We start from the raw sequence: 20771 nt of genomic DNA on the forward strand, positions 1-20771 counted from the left end.
CTAGTAGAACTTAATAACTTGAAAATGACAATCTTCTAAAATAAGTTAAAAATGATTAATTATGACCGTAAGTTGCTGTTTCATACAAGAGATGGGAGGATGCAGAAATAAAAAGATGTGAAATGGATTGAATATATGTACAGCTAAAATGCTACTAAACATCGCATCCCTCTTCTCTATTTCAACTAACAACAATTTTTCAGGTCTACATGTAGCTGCTACTTCCAACTGGACTCGAACCATATTGAAAAATCAAGAGGGAGGCGGTTTTGAACCTCTGCATGGGGACGAACACTTTGATGACTCCTTCCCACTCTGTAGGAGTACATCCTGATTTATTGAGGCCAGCTGCGACAAATTCTGCAACAAAGTTGTAAAAACTCATAATGTGAAAGCAGTCAGACCAGAATACAGGTAAAATAAGCAGTTTGACTCCCTAGTTTTCTGAAACTTGTAGCTGAGATGATATGAATATTCTTGCTAAATAATTGCAACTTTGCATTCTTTTTAACCAGCCAACTATGTAAATAATAGTATGCAGATAGTTATCTAGGTTGAATTGATAAAATACAAATTGATTATGAACCTGAGCTTCTATCAGTTAATTACCAGTAGCACTTTGTATAGATCTGAATTCAGGTTCAATAATTATTAATCAACACCCAAAATCAAACCGGGACACAAACCTTAGTCAGTAATAGTTAGCTGTGAAACTTGTATTATATCTAATCCAGAACTTGAGCAATGGAATATGCTTCAAATTGAACATACTAAATCCAGAAGAGGAGGCAGATTTAGCAAGATAGAAAGTGACATACCTTGAAAGAAAAATTTATCAATGATAGATCAAGAGGTGAAGAATCAAACTCTGCTAGATCTCCGCATTCATCCATCTTCTGAAGCAAGAGAAACCAAAATCTTTCATATGTCATAATGTCAACATTGACAGCTGGACAATATATTCCTCCAGGATCTGGATAAGAAGCTAAAAATAAATTATGAGCAATATAGTCCACCTCTAGTTTGGAATTTGTGTGCACTTCAGAGCAATCGGAATCAGAGTCCACAGAAGTTTCATCAATCTCCATTCCAGTTGAATTATATCGTGATACAAAGTAACTCGTATCATCCATACGCTCTGGTTGTGGTACAAATGCAGCCTTGAGAAACAGCAATCACCAAATTCACCATCAGAAAGACAGTTATATATTTAGTGAGTCTGTATTCTCTTGTCAAGTAAAAATAATGTAGTATAACACACTGCATTTTCCCAATATACTTCTCTTTTTATTCTATTCTGCACAACTGTATCGAGTTTCGAGCCAATTTAGACCTACACTACAGTAGACAGTGGATTAAAAAAATCTCAATACCTCCTACACGTAGCAAGGATTCCATATGGTAGGCCATGCTCATCTGGGGGCAAGGTTTTGCACGTAAAATATTCTTCTATCTAAACATTAGTTTCTTTATGTCGCTCGATATAAAATCAATAAAGTAGATATGTTTGAACCTTGAATCTAAAATTATATTTTTCATAGGGGAATTGGATAGCAGAACAATATTGTTATCATTTGTTGACAAACATAGTTTTGCTTGTCTAGACACAATTAAGGAATTTCACCTTTTACCAATAGAACATGCAATATACACGACAAGAATATGCATAAACAGTGTTACTGATTTTTGTTTTGCATACACACCTTTTGTAAGGTAAGGTTATCCCAGTCCACTCCAGCAAAGAAGGAATGTGCTTTCACCTGATTTAAAATAGACAAAATAACTGACAGTTCAGTGTAGAATTGCACATTTTTCTATTACTAGTAACATGCGCATATAATTAGAAATAAGCAACCTCTGATGCTCCCCTTGCCCCAAGTCGCTCATTTGGATCATGAACAAGAAGCCTGTGAAGGTTCATTTACAAATACACGATTCAGCTATGCATACCACAAAAAAGGACAGGAAGTATAAGCACGACCTATTACTTTGAAGGAGTTAATTAATAAGTTAAAACGTGAAAAAAAATCTTATTTTTTCTATATGGTTCATAAAACAGCGATTAGTAAAAAACTATTTCAGGTATCGTTACAACCTTTGTATTTTTCCATAAAAGCTTTTAGTAATAATAGAATTATCACACTATATAGAAGTTTGCCAGGTTGCTATCCGAACACTAGATACTCAAAGTCTGCAATCTAAGAGTCCGAAAAGGCACTAATTTGTTGTTTTTTCTGTTTACGTGTGTTTGCCAACCTGTCAATCAGATCTTGGGCCTCATAAGACATATCACTTGGAATTGATGGCCAGGGGATTTTTCTGCTAAGAATGTTGTCAAAAATATTCTGTCAAGCCAAAAAAGGAAAATGATTAGAAGGTAACTCTTTGATTAACAAATAAAACATTTAGATAAACTTATCAACAAAAAGGTTACCAGAATAATCATTTAGCAATAGCACAATCAATGCAGTAACAATAACAAGTCCTCAGCAATAGAAACATAGAAGAAAACAGATTGATACTTGATAGTCAATGCAGAACCAAATCACTATTCATATAATACATCTCAATGCTTTGTTGTAAACTCCACCAAGAGAACTTAGGGTCATCTTCTATTGTCACAAACTTTGTTATGTCCTTGGGATGCGTAAGTACACTTTAATACTTCCCTTAGAAAATTTTAGTATGCGTTAGTTTGATAGACAACAAAAATGTGACAAGATTGTGATTGATCAATGTTGAGGATATCATATGCCGCCAGGCAGTTGAGTTATTCTTGCTTATAAGTGAATTCCATCCAAAGGTATAAGCTAGACATATTGGCCGAACGTGAGTTGTAATACTTCAATTATAAAATTTACTCTCAACAAAAAACTCCTGAAATTTATTTGCAATAGGACATATTAATAATAATGACATCAGAGATCAGAGTAAAAATCCAAATTTAACTGCACTATACCATAACCCTTCTGAAAACTTGACTCTCCCAAGGGCTAATAATAATGTACTTTAATTGTTAGGAAAAATTAAAGATTTTATGCAAAATATTACAACCTCCAAATATTGTTTAAAGCAACATGCATTTATCAAAATGTGGCTGAAAACAGTAATCACCACCGGAATTTATTCGTATTCTAGATGAAATGTATAGACTGCCGATTCAATACAAGAGCTTAGCATGTAAATGATATTTGTGAAGAAAACTTTAATAAATACCTCTGGGTGATCAGCATTAAAGGGTGGGACTCCAGTTATTAATTCAAATAAAATAATTCCCACTGACCACCAATCTGCAGCATAACCTGTGGTGTGTCGAGAAGATACTATAAGCAAAAACAACTTTCTCCTCCCAAATTCTTTTGTGTATTTAGAATATATAGACAAACGACAGAAAAGTGATAAATATCAACCATGTGCTCAATATAATTAAGTACTATGAGATAGCTATCTAACCATGTTCTGTTCCAAGAAGAATTTCAGGAGCCAAGTAATCCGGGGTGCCAACAGCTGAATGGTGACTGTCCACTTTGTCGGCATCCATGTGACCATTTGAATCTAAAGCATCATTTTTTTCTGTATCTTGCGTGGATAGTTCAGTGGTGCAATTCATGAGACCAATTTTTGACAATCCAAAGTCGGTAAGCTGACCAAATTTTGTAAGGATTAGTAGTCGTAAGTCATCATGACAAAAAATGGTCACTGTCTTAACTCATGAGTGCCAACTGCCAAGTGTAATCTCTATCAATGGTAAATTTTAATGTGAATGCCTAAAAATAAGGTCATTTCTCAACGTTTTCAATATAGGAGCAAAAATCTGTACTATAGACCAAACAAGCTTGATGCTTTGAATATAGGGTGTAGGTACAAAGACTATCAACTCTTATCCTTCAGGCCCATTATCAAAAGTAGCCAGAAAACAGTTTGTAATGCTTAAACATTTGTAGATGTATGCTAATTGTATACAAATGATTTCTTGACAATAGAGCCATATCCAATATTGTAGGCAATACCTTGATATGCCCATCATGGGCTATAAGTATGTTGTCTGGTTTTAGATCACGATGCACTATCCCAAGAGAATGAAGATATTCCAAGGCAAGCACCTGAAAATGCCAAAGCATATTTACAATACAATTTAAGAGCTTATATATGTAAATTCTTAATTTACCAATTCCGCAAGGTAGGTACGAGCAACAGCTTCTTCAAGGCAAACAAGCTTTTTCAGCATAGAATATAAATCTCCGCCGTTGAGATATTCCATGACCAAATAAAGGTTATCTCTACTGGTAAATGAGTAAAAAAATCTAACCTGTAAGAAAATCACATTTGTTCTGTTACACTGACAGCACCAAGCATAAAACTTTTAAATGAACCAGTTTGTGATGATATTTTATTCCGAGGCACCCTCCTAATTCATGTTATGGATCAACATTACCATCATGTTCAAATTTTCGAAATAAAGCAGATTTAGGTGAACTAAATTATCATCAGAAATTACCACAAATGGGTTTCGCACAGTGATTAATATATTACGCTCGGCCAATATGCGATCAATATCATTCTTCCTCAGCATATCTATTTTCTTCAGCACCTGTATCATTAACAAATCAAATCAACCACAAAAACAGAATATCCAGCAGGAAAAACAAAAGATAAGGCCAGATAATATCTCGAAAAATGAATCACCATATAATTGTCAACAGACAAATATTTGCTCATCTTCTGCACAATTCAAATGTATAATTTCACTTACATTTGAAAAACTTGCTTGGTGAGGTAAACATATAAGGACCAAAAGACTATGGTCAACAACTTGACAATCATTTAAAATAATTTTAGTACACCTCATAAAGGGAGACATGTAGACATGCACACTCAGAACAGTTCAACCCAGCTAATTTGGCCGATTTCAGTAATTTCATACTATCTTCATGATGTGTGGCATTATCAATATGAATACGTCATCAGACAGTAATTTCATACTATTTTCATGATGTGTGGCACTATCAATATGAATACATCATCAGACAGAAACCTGTAAATCCTACAATTCTCAAGTTGTTTGAACAAAATATTAATGTAAGAATCTCTTAAAAGTTACACTATTCTCCCAACAATGAATCAGGGTCAAAGGAACATATCGGATTGCAATGTCTCTTTCATTTTGGGTCACAATGTGCCGAGTCAATTTTCTCTATTAAGTCCTCAAGCATAATAGTAAAATTTCGTCACTGAAATTCATACCTTAATTGCAAATAGGTCACCTGTTGTTCGCTTCCTTGCCAGAAAGACTTTCCCATAGGCTCCTCTGCTGATAGGTTTAATAATATCAAAGTCATCAATACTTGTACGATCTTTATGTGCAGGATGTGAAGGAGTTGATGTTGTACTACTCTGAGATGCACTATCAAGCAAAGATCTGGCACTTTCTGGACGTCCGGTATCATCAGTTATGTCCACTTGATTGCAAGCAAATATACATTTCTCTCTGCATATCAGAGATTAGGTAGCTTCAGTAAGGCTTCATATGCATATTTCTTTATAGTTTCTTGTCCTTGTACCTCAAAAGGCTTTCAATCCTGCCACCAAATGTATCCACCAGAAGAGCAGCATACTTGCTATGTTGCAAAAGCTCTTGCAGGTCATGCATACAAGCTATTAAAAACTCATGGGATCCTACCTCTGAAATATCAATCTCTGCCGCGCAGCGTGCAATGTCAGCAAGGTCATTTATCTGCAAATAAAACTTGGGAGTTTAAGCAACACATGCAAGGTATCAATAGAGAGTAAAAAGAAAATCCGTGAGTGATTTGCAGATATCATGATTAACAGTCTCCTGAAAATAAACACTGCATACATGCACAAAAAAGGAATCACCTGATAAGACTGATCAAACACAGCTTACTATGCCAGCTTTACATCATAAACCATATTATAAAAGTTTCAGGGAGGTCGACCAAATCCAGTCCAAGTCAATTTTCAGTGAATTGTGATACTTTAAGTTGGAATGGCTCTGCCCCATATCCAGAAATCAAAATTTCCAGGCAAATATAGGACATTTTATTCTACGATGAGGATCCCATCAATGTCATGAATTGCTTACCCAGTTTTAAATGATAAAGTACTTTAACAAGGAGAATATGATGAGTATTTCACAAATTTGATTGTGGTAATCCATCATCTAAGTTTAGACAGAGAACATATAATAAAGATCACCATCCCTATACTACAAAGTACAACAATTTCGCGGAAATATCATAGGTCCATCTGAAGTATCAAAGAAAAGGGCGTAGTATGCAACAATAGATGTTTACTCTGTCAATGTATCATGGGTCTTTAACAACAAACCTGCTGCATGTCCTCCTGCTCTGACAGATTATTTTGATCTAACCACAAGACGTCAAGATTTCCCGCCCGGGGACTATTTGCAGATGATGTAGATGTCATGCTTCCATTAGAGGACGGTGATCCATATTGGTTTACCTTATTTAGCAAGTGACTTTTTAAGTTTACCAAGTTTGCAATTTGAGAATCTTCAATGCAGGCAGTGTCCATCTCATGGAGATCCTCTAACAGTCCATCCATTCCCTTACTTCGACTCTCACTTCCCTTTGGCGAGTAACCTTCTGTGGTTACTGCAGAATTAGTAGTCCTCACCCTCAAGATCTCAGGGTTTACACATGTTTCATGATTGCTTGAATTGCGTAACTCTAACAGGTGTTCGAGTAACTCGGCGATTTTCAGGAGATGTTCATTCACATCTGAATGATTAGAAACGCATTTATCTGCAAAAGCACAGATAAAAGAATGTGGCTCCAAATGAGTAGCAGGAACCAGTTCTTCACATATCCGGCAAATCACTAAATTTGACTCATCTGAGCAATTGCCTTTCTCAATGTTTACAGATTCTATCTGAAACATGCCATCCGTATGCTTGCCATCAAATATATCAGCACATGTATTTTGAGATCTTTTTTGCTGAACTAACATGCTATCTTTTATCACTTCTGGATCATACTTGTCTGATGGTTCCTTAGTTGTTATCTCAATCTCAGAAGTAGTATCCAATGTATGCTCTTTTGTGGGTAACTTCTGGTTGAGAACATGATCTTTGGGTTGCAAATCATCACTCATTTCAGACTCTGCAAATCCCTTATTTACAACCCAGTTCATGTCAACAGAAGGGACCCTTTCTAAACATTCTCTGAACTTGCCGATTGATTGCTCATTCACAGGCCAACTATCCTTCTCAAAGTGCAGCAACCTTGTGCACCTTGTCATTATGAACAAGATGCGAGTGAACAGCAATTTCAGCAACTCAAATTGGCATGTCTGTCTTTTTGCAGTCAAATCTTGAACAATTTTTTCACATTTTGTACGGAAGTCTAAGGATGTCATGTCAATGCATTGTTGCGCAAGAACAAAAAGTTCTTCTGCCATTTTATATTCATCTGGTGTTAAGATTTCCACTTTCTGTAAAATTTCCAGCACCTCCCGTGAAAAAGAACCAAGCTCAATATTCATGACTTTCTTAGCAGCATCGAATCTAGAACGAAGCGATCCCAGGAGCTCCTAAATGCCATGGTGTAGGGAAGTTACAAAACAACATAAAGAAGCTCATGCTGGTTCCTAAAGAAAATTGGTTTTCTGAAGATTCTTCAGTATATACTTGAAAACATATAATTAATTTAAGAAAAATATTTTTTTACATTGTCTTTATGCAACCACCAAACCAAATAATCGTGCAATAAATGTCATTAATACCTTCAAATCATTAAAGCTGTGAGCCCGAGGATTAGGGGACTGAACTCCACCTTTCGGTCCCAATTCATGAGAAAAACTCTTTATACATTTTGGCACTTTAGTAGTTGTGGCATTTGGTAAATCCCCAGTTTGGTTTATCCATTTCTTACGCAGTTTTCTTCTAGGGTCCTCCCTACTAGGCATGTTGAACTCCAACTTACTACTCTGTCATGTCAGTTAGATGAAATAAATTATAGAGAATGTAAAGAAATACTTGAGCACTGAAAAATGAGATGCAATGCAAAAGATTATGACCTTATTCCTTGTTACATCAACCACTGGTTGATCAGAGTCCTTAAAAAGGGATGAAGAAAACCACCGAGCTATCTTTCTTCCTTTGCGGAATCCTGCCTCATAAACAATTTCGTAAATTGAATTGCACTACTTTCCAAGTGATGAATAACCCAGTAATATGATATCCGAATAAAACGTAACAATTAGATAAAAGGCATAGGTCCAGATGTACATGCATCTGTCAATGGATGAATGGAGATACTCTTACTAGTCATTAAATATGTAAATTGTTGTATATAGAAACAAATATATGTTGAGGTGAAAGACCTATTTGCGAGAGTTTCATACCAATTTATTGTTGCACTGTCTTCAATTCTGAATGATTCCAGAAGCGATAATTTAATAAAACTTTAAGTATCAAAAGGGAAAATCTCATTACATGGGAAGCTAAAACAAGATATTCCATTATACAACATGAATTTTGCTATAAATGTTTAGAAAACTTTGGGAGAGGCGGTGAGAATCATTCATTGCATGAGAAACGCTATCGCCATAGTTATCTCCATTTTGTCTTTATTCTATATATTCTCCTCTTTTCCATAAATTCTTACTTTCCCTTTTCGAAAGGATGCCGGCAAAGTGCTCAAGTCCTGAATAAAACTTAACTAAGGGAGGGTAAGACATGATTGCCAAATAACACCCATAGATTACTCATATACTGTGCTTACTTCAGATACTTATAGGTCACCCCCTAAGCACGGTTCTGACACATCATCAAGCCACTCCAAAAGCTCATAACTTCGGATCAGTTGAACCTCTACTTCTTTAGAACAGAGAGAGGAGAAGAAGAGTACCAACGTTTCATTTCCAAGTTGGCAAGTTTGTCATGATTTGGAAAAAAAGTAAACAATAAACATTTATTTTATGAATTTCCCAGCATCTCTGAATTCTCAATAATAATTAATAAACCCTCCACAAACAAATAGCATAGTTTGCTGAGTGCTCCGAGTTTTATAAATACAACACTTAACATGACCATCCAACCAATAGAGGTTAGTTGCACAGTCACAGACATAAATCCAACAGCAAAGCCCTCATCACAATAAGTGTTCTTTAGCTGGTTTGATCAAATTTAACCTCCTCAGGAACCAATAATCAATCAATAAACAACTCTTACCTTAATATACTAGATTGCACCAAAAGCCATATAATCCCATTTCATCCCAAACCAAAAAAAAATTTGAACAGGTAGAGAAACCTAAATAAAGCATAACCATTATTTATAATTTCCAATTTCCAATAACAGTAACAAAATACCTTCTCTAGAACGACCGAATTTGACGTGTCCTTTACTCAAAGCCTTGAGCTTCTGCTTCACATGAGCTGCCGCCGTCGAAAACCCACTGCTCGGTGACTCGTTAAACTGGTCGGAATCCTCATCAGCCGAATTCGGGTTCACTCTTCGAGTCTTGATCCGGTTCAATCCGGTCGGAATCCCCACATCGGAGAGCGACGACGAAGCGACGTCGTTTCGGGTCCGTTCCGCCATGTCTAACTGAGGAGAGAGAAAGCGTACTGATGATGATGATGATGATGATGATGATGATGATGATGAAGAAGAAGAAATATGGTTTGGAGTGCGCGAAAGGGCCAACTGATCTGAACTTTCAAAACAAGTTCATACAACGATAAGGGTGTCCACTATAAGGTGGACACGCCCAATAGCCTCGCCCCAGTTTTTTGTCCATAGCCCCAGTTTTTTGTCCATAGCCCCAAAATTCTATTTCCGCCACTATAGTGGACACCTCCAATAACCCCCAAATTCCAAATACAAAATGCTATTTTTCCATAGCCGCGTCCTCGCCCCGAACGCGGCTATCCCGTGTCCGCCGCCCCCATCGCCCCAAAAAGTTGTCCGCCCACCTTTCCCACTATAGCCGCCCGCCCACCGCCGCCCACCCGCCCCAGACGCGGCTATAGCCGCGTCCACCCCCATAGTGGACGCTCTAAGTCTACAGTGGTTTGGAATTTCATTAAATTAAATCCTAAAGATTAACAAAAGTTAATCACACCATTATTATTGTCATTATTGTTATTAAATATTGTTATTATTTTTTTATGGTAATTATATAGATGTGCATTTTAGTAGGGGACCTAGACTGCTTCAAGATTATACCAGCCACTAATTATTTTGATCTTAATTAAATGGGGAGATATTTAGGTTAATTGTGAAAATATAAGCATTTACTGGTATTGATTTTCAATGAATAAAATATAATTATGTATCAAAGAAAATGAAATGTTTTGCTAATTTGGTCGATTCATCTATAATTAGAGAAGCATAGTTAAATTGGAATTACATCGACGATTTTACTTTTTGAAATGTAATTATCTTCTATAGACTAAATCCAAACAACATATTCCGATTCCAGATTAATTGTCTATTATAGCTAATAATATGAGGGGAATTGTGAAAAGTAAAAGAAAAATCATTGAAAATTGAGAAAAAATTGTTGATAAAAACCATAATCACCACTTGTTTTACATGTTTAGATGCAGTTCCGCCTAATCGCCAGAAATGAACATGTGCTTAACAATGTGAATTATGTTTTTCACCAAATTGCAATATGTTAACATAATGGACGACAAATGTACATAAATGCATGACCCTTAAGGAGGGTTATTTATATAATTTTGTAATTATTATGTATCCCTAAAATATTATTTGGAATTTTCAAGCCAAATGTTTAAGATTGGAATTTCACAATCTCGATAAATTTGTGCATATCATATTTACAAGTATGAGTTTATACAAGAGTAGAATTTACGTATCGAATATATAATTATGAATTTCCACAATAATTATTATTATTATTATGATAATAATAATAATTATTATTATTATTATCATTATCATTATCATTATCATGTTTGTGTGATATAGTATGTGTCATTGTTCACGCGTGGGTTGAATCTTGGGACAACATGAGTTATGGAATTGACCATAATTAATTATTAATATTGCATTTTTTTTCTTTTCGCAATTGAGTTTTTACTAGGCGCACTAGCGCATTAATGGTGAGATTTGACTATGGAAAATTTATATAAAGGGTTTACTTTGTGAGTAATATAATTAGGTAGTAATATGTTGAACAAAAAGAGAGAGAATTAGTGGGAACATCATGAAATTTTTGACTCGGCCGCCTACCAGAAAAAAATAGGTGGTCTATAATTATTGCAAAATTTTACATGATTATTGCTCCACATGGTGTACAGTACACACGTGTGGCAAGTTAATAGTATTTTTTCCTCCTACTTTAGTTTTACAATGCTGGCCTATTTCCATTTTTTCGTACCAACAGACCCATCTGGAGCCTATCTTCTTACCATGAAAGTCCATCTAAGAGCTCATCTATTTCCACATCATTGCTATTTAAAATAGCAAAAAAAATAAATTAAAGACAACTCAATAAAAAATAAATTTCATTAAAAAGAAAATATCCTACATTTATAAAAAAATACAGAAAAAAATAAACTAAAAATATTGATAAAAATCTTAAAAATATTGTGACTAGAGAAAAGTAAAATGTAAAGTGAGATAAAATAAAATGTGATTAAATGTGAATAATTAGTGGGGAATGGAGTATATAAAGAGTACAAAAAGAGAATCGGTTGAGGCTTGCAATTGGCATAAGGGCGGGGAGGAGATGGCCTCCCTTCCCATAATAGTGGCCTGTGAGAGGCGATAAGGGCCGATAGCTATGCCCTTGCGATCTGCCCCATTGTGGATGTCCTTAGTAGTAGGAAATACAATATGCTAAGTAGTACGATGTTGCACAACTTAATATCACAAAATATTGGTTTTGGGAGGCCGAATCGTTGGTCGGGAGGGACACGTGTCACACACAGATGGTTTGGGGTGGCCGAGCCAGCTGGGCCTTTGGATAATTACACTTGGGCTTTGAGGTTGGGCCTAAATACATGGACGAATAAAAAGCCACAAGATAAATATATTTCATTTTGTATATATCAAATTAAATTACAAATTCAACAAATGCTTCAAACTTGTATTACATGGCAATGGCAATGGCAATCTGATGATGTTCTGACTCCAAGAAACGAAGTGATCATATACTATGCTATAACTCTTTTGAGATCAATGAATATAATCACGTAGGAAGAAAATCAGTCTCAACTCTCACCACAGGAGCTAGCCTCTTCCTTGTACCCTTGTCTTTTTAGGAACCTTAAATCCAAAGATACTCTTTGTGAAGTCGACTGGAGTCTCGTTGTTACAGGCTTTAGGCTTTGATGAAGATCGTTTCAAAATCTCGAGCAGAGAAGTGCTTGTTGATATTGATTCTACACCACCATCTGTGGTTTGAGATCTAACTTTGGTCTGTGAGTTGCTGTATTTGGCAGTTATGTTCCTGGTTGGTCGGATTTCTTGAGGTACCTGCAGGTTAAAAACACTTGATGTTTTAGCCAAAAAATAGTAGCTTACGCATTTGTGTGTTCTCTAAACTATCATGACATATTACCTCTGCATTCGATGAGTCCTCTGATACTGACATGGAACTCCGGCTATTGCTGTCATCCCTTCCAAAAATGAATGGTCGAACTGTTGCTGACCCTTGCTTATGAGATGATGGAATGTGATGGTTTGATGCTCGTCCAACAAAAGATGACTGCAGTTAACAATCAGAACAAATAGTTTATTTTCTCATGCTCCGCATTTCTTTTCTAGTAATGTACTCCGTATCATATTACAGACAAAAGATAAATGACAGAAAGAAAGATGCTGGGAAACTCAGACGAATTGTCTAATGGTAAGAACCAAAGAATGAGTTTGCATCTTAAACTCAAGAAAACAACAATAAGCAGAATACAATAATAGAGCAATCACTCTTTGCCGTACACCATTTGTTATTCACCTCTCAAAGAAGATGCAATCAGAAGGATGACTATGGTTGCAGATAAGAACAGTAACTTCTATCATTGCTTTAACATAAAAGATAATAACATGTGTAGGTGTTACCTTAGCAGACAGACCACTACTTCCTCCTTTAAGGATCGAATCAAAGACGGCTGCAAATTATCATCAGCAATTAGTGACGAGATGCAAAAGAAATATATAGTACTAATACACTACAAGAAGATATGTCTTACACAAAGCTTTTGGTTTCCTATTGTTGTCGGAGGAAATATTCAGTTTCTTGATAAGACCAAATACTTCCCTGGAACTTGCATCAGCAGCTGGTGATGCTATTGTAGCTCTCTCTTCCTGCTCGAGTAAAGTATAAAGCTTAGCAACAACCCAACAACTAGAGCAAAAGACAACAGGTGCAATAGCACATATTGTTATGAACCTAAAGATGCATCGACAAGAATATAAATAACTTATAAAAGCTTGCCTTTCTGATGAGGCACTGTGCACGCTTCCTCTGCATGTCCTCATCTTCATCACCATCAGATACATAAGCATCTTCTTTATCAGGATACAGCTTTAGTATTATCTGCTTAGCCATTTTAATATTTACTCTGCTGGATTCCTTTTGGAAAGAGCCTTCTTCAGCTTCATCATCGATTTCTTCATCTTTCTCATCATCCTCGTCAGTTTCAGGCTCATCGTCCAACAACAAGTTATCTCGTACTACCGGGCCACATTTCAATCTCTGTATGAGATTATCAGTTCCTGCTGCATCTTGTTGCTCAAGCCACTTCTGATGGAGCTCATTGCGCCTTTCTTTATCAGTGAGCCTTTCTTCATACCCAGTGGCTATCATAGCATTAAGTTCCTCCAAATCATCATTATCATCACCTTCATTCTCTGGGAAACGATTAAGATCATTGTCACTATCATCTTCTTCCTCAGCTTCCTCATCAATGAAATTTTTTACAGGATCACCATTTGGAGAAGAGTTATCAGCAACTACACGAGGATGAGGGTCTGAATTTTCTTTGTCGTTGTCCTCTTCATCTGAAGAGCTGAGAAATCAAATAAAGAGGTCGTTTTATATTTTAAGATGATGTTAGGAGTAAATAGTACAGCATTATAATCATTGAGCTGAACAAAAGACGATGCTAATAGAATATCACCAGGACCAGCAAAGCCAAGTGCATCGGCTTTTCTTTTTGTGGAAAAAGGTTCTATTTACAGGAACCAAATAGTTTACTAAAGCCAGAAGTAACCGAGCAAACAAAACAATGCCTCAAATTCAACTAACCTATCATCCATGGGGACAGAATCGAACTTCAAGTTCATAGCCTGTAAAGATGGAGCAAAATCTTCATCCAAAAGATTATTTGGCTTCTCATCATTCTGTACATTTGTAGTATCCAGTGGTTCTGAATCATCAAAAAGATCCTGTACACATCTCAATTTTGTAAATTGGAGAACTTTCAGCCACAAACCTCCAAATTCAGCAATTTCTGTGAAAAAAAAAATGAAGATAACCTGAGTATCATCCACTGGTGCTCGTGGTGCAGGAGTAGGCTCTTCATTTGCAGGCTGCAGTTAAAATGGTAGGAAGCATTAATTAATCAGCAAATGATTGATCAAACTGCTGGTCAACTCTTCAAAGTACAAAACAATTCTCAACACATCTTGCACATGCTTAATCAATAGTTCACTCACTTGCACCAAAGATAAAACGCACATCATAAGCACCTATGAACTGCAAGTGTAAAAGATTTCAAATAAATCAAAATGAAGTCCATCATAAATCAGACTTACCACTTCATTTTGAGCATTATCATGTATTGTCGGTTTACCATCATCTTCATCCACATTAGAACCAGCCAGACTACTCTGTTCTTCAAGTGGATCATTCGTCTCCTTTTCTACTGGTATGGTTGCATTTTCTTCCGATCTATCTTCATTCGGTACATCAAGGTCCATCAGTTTGTCTCTAGGCCTGATGTTTCGCTCGAAACCATGATTGCTGTCATTTGAAATCATAGACCTTCCACCAAACAAAAGTTCACATAAATTTAAAAGGCCTGATCAAAACCATCACATATTCGGGAATGCAGATACAAAAAAAATACTCCTATATTCTTGTAGAATGGGGATGAATGTGATATCTACCCACTTTTTTGAAATTTCAAGCTTTCTCTTCCGGATTTTCTCTAGAACTGATGATATAGGCTTGTGCACCGCTGCTATAGGTTTAAATGATGCATCACTGGTTTCTAGACAAAAAAACCATGACCAACAAACACTATCAGTCATGCCTGAGACATAGTAATAACTAATAAGTTAAAACATTAGCCACCTAAAAAATACTAGTACTAAATTAAACCAAAACCTCGTAACAATCTCTGAGATTCAGCATGAAGCTCCTTTAGATACTCTTTCCTCTCCTGCAAAAACAGCAATTCAGTATCCAACTATAGGTCAACAAGCATATCACACCAACATAAGATGATTCGAGAATGCTAAATTGTCGCAAACCTTCTCCTCTGTCCTTTTGTTTTTTTTAGGCAACTCATCTCTCTCTTCTGTCCTTTTGCTTTTTTTAGGCAACACATCTCTCTCTTTCTTAGAACCCCACGATTTGATCTCCAATTCATCACCTTCATCGCTGTTCTCTCTCCTCTTCTTTTTCTTTTTCCCTTCGTTCTCCTCTAACAGGCCATCTTCTCCAAGGATTTCCTTCTTCTTTTCCAGCTCAAGATTCTCACTGCCTTCTCTCATCGGACTTCCACCAACCACATCATCATCAAACTCCAAAACCCTCTTAGTTTTCTTCACCTCCACACCAATCCCTAGCCCATTTCCAATGCCTTGAGACGGTGACTCCTGGGATAAGTTTGCCTCCTCAGTTGAAAATGACTCATCAGCAAGTTGTGGCTCCGAGTCATTCTCCAGTGCTTCCAGCTTGGCGAAATCGACGTGGGAAAACAAAATCGGATCCTGGACTTCCTTTCCAGCGCCTTGAGACAGTGACCCCTGAGATAAATTTGCATCTTCAGTCGAAATTGACTCGTCGGCAACTTGTGGCTCCGAATCATTCTCCAGTGCTTCCAGCTTGGCGAAATCGACGTGGTCAAACAAAATTGGATCCTCATTCGGGTCGAACAACGGATCCTCTAGGGGTTTGGCGTCAGATTTCTTCAAGCGCTTCAGCCGACGCAATTGGAGTTGAGGAGATTGCACCTTTGAAGGTGAAAATGTCTGATAATCGTCGTCGCTGTCCATTTTCCGGCAATCTAGATCCGATGATTGGAATTTGAAGGGGAGATTTAGGGATGGAGTGAATGGGGATCTGGAAAACGTAGATAAATTGGGGAATATAGGGTTTAGGCGCCAGATGTTGGGAAACTTTTGCGGGAAAAATTCAAGTTGTTTTATCTTATTTTGCTATTTGCCCCTTCTGTTATAGTGTAATATTATAAAGGCGCCCAAGGGAGGAAATAATTAGCAATCCACACTGAAGATTTTGAAAAGGAGCAAAAAGGGAATTGTTTTCATAAGTGCACCAATTTATGTTAAAACATGGAGTGAAAAATTAATAATACTAGTAGATTAAATGATTTTTGATAATAATTACTGATAAGTATGATGAAATGTGGCTTACATTCATTTTAGACTTTAGTAGATACTTCTTCCATGTACGAGTTGTATTCTTTTTTTGGAATGTCCAAATCTAAGTGAGATATTTCTCATTTTGACAATAATTAATTTCTTCTTATCTTCTAATTTATCATTTTTATCTCTCTTATTTTATTTTTCATTTTTCTTTTTTACTTTGTCCTCTCCTCTATTTTATTATTTACAATTTCATTCATAAACATCATTGTCCAAACTTATACGCCAAAATAGAACGTCTCACCTAGGTTAGAACGAAAGAAGTACAAATTTGAGTGTAAAAAAACCCACCATGTGTTAATTGTTAAGTTAATGATTGTGGGTTAATGATGGATTTTTTTCATTAATAATGAGTTGTATACATTGATGAAATATTAGAACTTAGAACCCACATATTTACAAAACTAGATGTCCTCCGACATATAAATTCCAACAGTGATGCTTCAAATCACTCCCTACCTTACCAACTAAATGGTTTGGGCTTTGGGTAATTGAAGCTAAAAAGTCAAAATTGACAGCTGCCAAAAAAAGGCCATAAACCAGTGTGGCAATGGCGTTTTCATTTCAAACTGCCATTGCACATGGCAGGTATTTGACAACATTGTAGCATACAATAGAGAGCAAACACTCGATACAATCGTAGTTTCAAATTTGACATTCCAAACATTCAACAGCTTTGCTAATTAGCACTTCAAGTTTCAACAATCCAAATCTCCCAATTAACCGCAGCTTCATCAATTCATATTGCATCTAAAGGTTAGGTAGCAAAGCAAAATCAAATAGTGTTTCAGTGCCTATCATTTGCAGTAATTACGAGAAATTGCCACCTTCGTAGCACAGCCACACCTAGTAATACTGTTGGTGATAGACTGTGAGCACCATCAGAATTGATCTTCTCATGTAAAGGAAGGATTAAAAATACACAACACTATTTGCGATGAGATCCTTGCTCCCCTGCAGCACAAGTAAGGAGATCACATCTCAAAGTCCCAGGTAGTTTCGGCACATAATTTTGGTATTTTTCGTTCCTCTGCCAAATTGACGGATGCTATGATCTGCACGAATTATGATTCAGTGAATTAGAGCTCGCAGTGTAAATGATAGTGTGTGCACTGTGCAGTTTGGAGTTAATATCAAACCATGGAATTTTGCAAATCCAACTTCCTTTCCATCTAACTTACAAAAAAGGACTAAACAAAAACACAGCTAATTTGGCTTTACTTTTTGAACTCGACCTGAAATTATTAAGCCAAGATCTTAAACAAACGCAGGCAGACACGGCGTGGTAGACTCCTTATAATGACTTCATTATGAAACACGTAAAAATGGAGCAGTGAGCAAATGCAAGCACATTTCGACTCACCGTTAACATGGAAGGCAACATATGCATTTGAGTGCACAGATAATTGCTGAGATTTATGATCAATAAAAGCAGCAATCTGTTTTTACCTCCTTTTCTAAGAAATACTAAGAAATTTATGCAACTTCACAAGACTTAATATTCTATCAACTCACTAATCCTACTCAACAGAAAGATCAACTTACACAAACCAAACAATTGCTTTTTACCTTGAACGATCAGTTCTGCTTTGAACTCCGGCTCCACTCCAGCCCCAAATTCTTAGCAGATGTTTGATAAGTAGCCCTGAATACATCATCCCCGTAAACCTTGCGTGTTACAGCAAAATCCCAGGCATTCTTCCCCAAATCATAGCTCGTCTCGAAAGTTGTCAGCCCTTCATGAACATAAGTATACTTCAGCTTCGTATTTCCTATGCCGAGCACATGATTTGCAGAGACCTTATTGCCTGAATCAATAACCAAAGCCCCATCCAAAATGGTACGCCCGTCGCCTTTGCTGTGAATGTAAGTCAAATTCAACGGCTTCTCTGCCACCCTAACACTATTCATGAACTGAAACCTAATATCCTACAAATTCAACCAATATAAAATACAACAAAATTTGAGCAAATCTCCATCGGAATCAACTCATATGAAACATTTACACCGACGATGAGTGACAGCAAGGCAAACATATAACCAATCGACGCTCAAAATATTTGCATCGGATTGTTACTCAGTCAATTCAGTTATGAGGCGATAGCTACGAAGTTTTAAAATTAGCGAAAAAGTATTAGTTTGCAGCTCGAAATGAACGAGGAAGGGAAATTGGAGGTTACTTTTTTGGGCACATTGTAGTCTACGATGAAGAATCCGGGTTTCTCGACGGCGATAGCTAGGCCGTTCAAGCTGGGACCGTTGACGACGGTGGCATCGGTGAGGGAGGCGCGGAGCTTGAAGTCGCCAGCGTTGACGGAAATGGTGGAAGCGGCTGCCGCTTTGTCGGGTTCGTATCTAGCCTTGAACGACGCCTTCATCATCTGGCTCAGTTAGGTGATGTTTCTCTTTGGTGGAATAGGAATATAGGATGCCTAATGACCCTCACCTCTGTTCGTATATAGGGCCCGATTTCTTCTCATGCTGCACCACATTTCAATTTAATAGCGTAAATTTATTCATGAGTAAGTAATGTAATTAAATTATAATTTTAAAAATAAAACAACACTTAATAAGAGAATACTTAATTAATTTTAATATTTTAATTAAATAGTACCATAATGTTTACTTAAAATATAAGTAGTGTAAATAGTTTGGGACGGTCGAAAAATGAAATGTGCAAATAGCATGAGACAGAGGAAATATAAAAAATGGTTAATTGTCATTTAAATAACGAAAATTGGTCAAATTCTGATATTTTTCCATAAATTTTGAAATTGGAATATTAGATCACGAAGTTTCAATTTTTCTTAATTTTATCATCCATTCACAAAATGTCGTATTTTAATGATATTCAAAATGATGTATTCAATTAAAACAAGTTTTTTATTTCATATTTCTTTATTTTCTCATTTCTCTTTTTATTTTATTGAAATATTGTCGTTTTGTGTATGGATGAGACAATTTATAAAAAATTAGAACTTTGTGAGTTAATATTTCGATTTCATATTCATGGTGCAAACCATAATTTGAACCTACTTCGCGATTTAAATGACTACTATCCATATTAAAAACTTTTAAAAAAATCCCATGTGTTTGATTTTAAAAATCCATTTCTTGAAGCCCGAGAAACACTTAGAGGCTTGTCTGGCCCGCAAACTTTTCACTGCTAGGACTTGAAACCTATCGTACAAAACATTTCACAATTGAAGCTTGAATAATTATACATATCTCTGTGTGTAGATGTATTAATTCAGGAAAATAGTCTGAAGTTTTGGTTCAAGTGTTGTGTGTGATCCGCCCTACCGTAATGAACACATTTTTTAATGGGAACGTTTCTTATGATGAACTTATCAACTTGGTTCGTGGAAGGGCTGTAATAAGCATGAATGAGCATAATGCCGAAGATATAAAAAATATGGAGACCTGGTGTAAATTGAGTTGTATGTTAGAAATAATTTTGGTTAAGCACAAAAGCTCCAACAACTGTTCCTTATGATGTTGGAATGGCCGTGATAGAGAAACATCGGAGTTAACAACTAACTGTTGGAGTTATGAATTTGGCCGACAACACTAATGAAATGAGTATGGATAATGTTTGTCATGGTGAAAAGGATGTCCCCAATTGATGGCTTATATTTCGTGTAGTTCACCCACAAGACCTCAAGTCTGATTAAGATGCGGGATCAAGACTCCTCATCAAGTGGTATGGACGAGTAACAACTTCCACCTCATTAAAACCATAGTAGTTCAAATATTTAATAGACTACCACAATGTAAATACATAGATATATTAATTTACCAAATATTAATGTGAAAATGCAACCTCATCATAAGCATACAATGGTTGAATCCATCAACCGAGATTGTTGCGGTACAACCTTAGTCAAAACGTATAAATGATTACTATGTCTCTGTCAATGATCAACCGTGACACACTTGTTAATTTATTACCGCCTTGTTCTGATGATTAATATTAATATTTAATTTCTTAATTTTTTCAATCTATAGAAATCCATTTTTATGATTTTCTATATCTAATTGTAACTTGATTTATGTATATGTAATTTTATTTTATGGTATATGTGAATTTATGGCAATTCTTTTAGTTTCCATTTATGACCAAGTAATTACGAGTTCCTAA

At 36.1% G+C, this 20771-nt stretch overlaps 3 protein-coding genes across 5 annotated transcripts; all 3 read right to left on the reverse strand.

The window, feature by feature from the left end:
- Positions 1 to 36: 36 nt before the first annotated feature.
- On the reverse strand, positions 37 to 9711 carry LOC121792723 (probable serine/threonine protein kinase IRE4). Of its 3 annotated transcripts, none has more exons than XM_042190784.1 (17): positions 9355 to 9711; positions 8059 to 8150; positions 7765 to 7968; positions 6349 to 7572; positions 5562 to 5734; positions 5245 to 5488; positions 4499 to 4591; positions 4169 to 4309; positions 4011 to 4103; positions 3454 to 3643; positions 3217 to 3302; positions 2257 to 2345; positions 1856 to 1907; positions 1704 to 1760; positions 1017 to 1160; positions 819 to 893; positions 37 to 360 (listed from the first exon to the last, which is right to left on the reverse strand). In XM_042190784.1, exons 1-17 carry the CDS (start codon positions 9584 to 9586, stop codon positions 253 to 255), a joined length of 3297 nt encoding a protein of 1098 aa, XP_042046718.1. In that variant the 5' UTR covers positions 9587 to 9711; the 3' UTR covers positions 37 to 252. The 3 variants fall into 3 exon arrangements, with proteins under 3 accessions (XP_042046718.1, XP_042046717.1, XP_042046719.1); XM_042190783.1 differs by having other exon boundaries at positions 819 to 896; positions 9355 to 9710; XM_042190785.1 differs by lacking the exons at positions 8059 to 8150; positions 9355 to 9711 and having other exon boundaries at positions 819 to 896; positions 6349 to 7629; positions 7765 to 7906.
- Positions 9712 to 12039: 2328 nt separating this feature from the next.
- LOC121766053 (claspin-like) lies at positions 12040 to 16347 on the reverse strand. Its single transcript, XM_042162387.1, has 11 exons — positions 15494 to 16347; positions 15348 to 15402; positions 15132 to 15231; positions 14774 to 15002; positions 14495 to 14548; positions 14265 to 14404; positions 13452 to 14025; positions 13207 to 13321; positions 13076 to 13125; positions 12579 to 12725; positions 12040 to 12493 (listed from the first exon to the last, which is right to left on the reverse strand). Exons 1-11 carry the CDS (start codon positions 16238 to 16240, stop codon positions 12248 to 12250), a joined length of 2457 nt encoding a protein of 818 aa, XP_042018321.1. The 5' UTR covers positions 16241 to 16347; the 3' UTR covers positions 12040 to 12247.
- Positions 16348 to 17234: 887 nt separating this feature from the next.
- On the reverse strand, positions 17235 to 19091 carry LOC121792726 (outer envelope pore protein 24B, chloroplastic-like). The gene is made up of 3 exons (XM_042190795.1): positions 18811 to 19091; positions 18200 to 18559; positions 17235 to 17685 (listed from the first exon to the last, which is right to left on the reverse strand). Exons 1-2 carry the CDS (start codon positions 19009 to 19011, stop codon positions 18209 to 18211), a joined length of 552 nt encoding a protein of 183 aa, XP_042046729.1. The 5' UTR covers positions 19012 to 19091; the 3' UTR covers positions 17235 to 17685; positions 18200 to 18208.
- Positions 19092 to 20771: the final 1680 nt, after the last annotated feature.

Source organism: Salvia splendens, chromosome 2, assembly GCF_004379255.2.
Source record: "Salvia splendens isolate huo1 chromosome 2, SspV2, whole genome shotgun sequence".
Lineage (NCBI taxonomy): Eukaryota > Viridiplantae > Streptophyta > Magnoliopsida > Lamiales > Lamiaceae > Salvia > Salvia splendens.

Coding starts and splice junctions, on each gene's coding strand:
- LOC121792726 (XM_042190795.1), bottom strand. CDS start 19,011: ATGATGAAGGCGTCGTTCAAGGCTAGATACGAACCCGACAAAGCGGCA. Junction 18,560..18,810: donor ACTACAATGTGCCCAAAAAA/GTAACCTCCAAT, acceptor TTGAATTTGTAG/GATATTAGGTTTCAGTTCAT.
- LOC121792723 (XM_042190783.1), bottom strand. CDS start 9,586: ATGGCGGAACGGACCCGAAACGACGTCGCTTCGTCGTCGCTCTCCGAT. Junction 5,735..6,348: donor AGCAGGAGGACATGCAGCAG/GTTTGTTGTTAA, acceptor TTTTATTTGCAG/ATAAATGACCTTGCTGACAT. Junction 897..1,016: donor ACACAAATTCCAAACTAGAG/GTGGACTATATT, acceptor CTCTTGCTTCAG/AAGATGGATGAATGCGGAGA.
- LOC121766053 (XM_042162387.1), bottom strand. CDS start 16,240: ATGGACAGCGACGACGATTATCAGACATTTTCACCTTCAAAGGTGCAA. Junction 13,322..13,451: donor CACAGTGCCTCATCAGAAAG/GCAAGCTTTTAT, acceptor TTACTCGAGCAG/GAAGAGAGAGCTACAATAGC. Junction 12,726..13,075: donor GTAGTGGTCTGTCTGCTAAG/GTAACACCTACA, acceptor TGTTAACTGCAG/TCATCTTTTGTTGGACGAGC.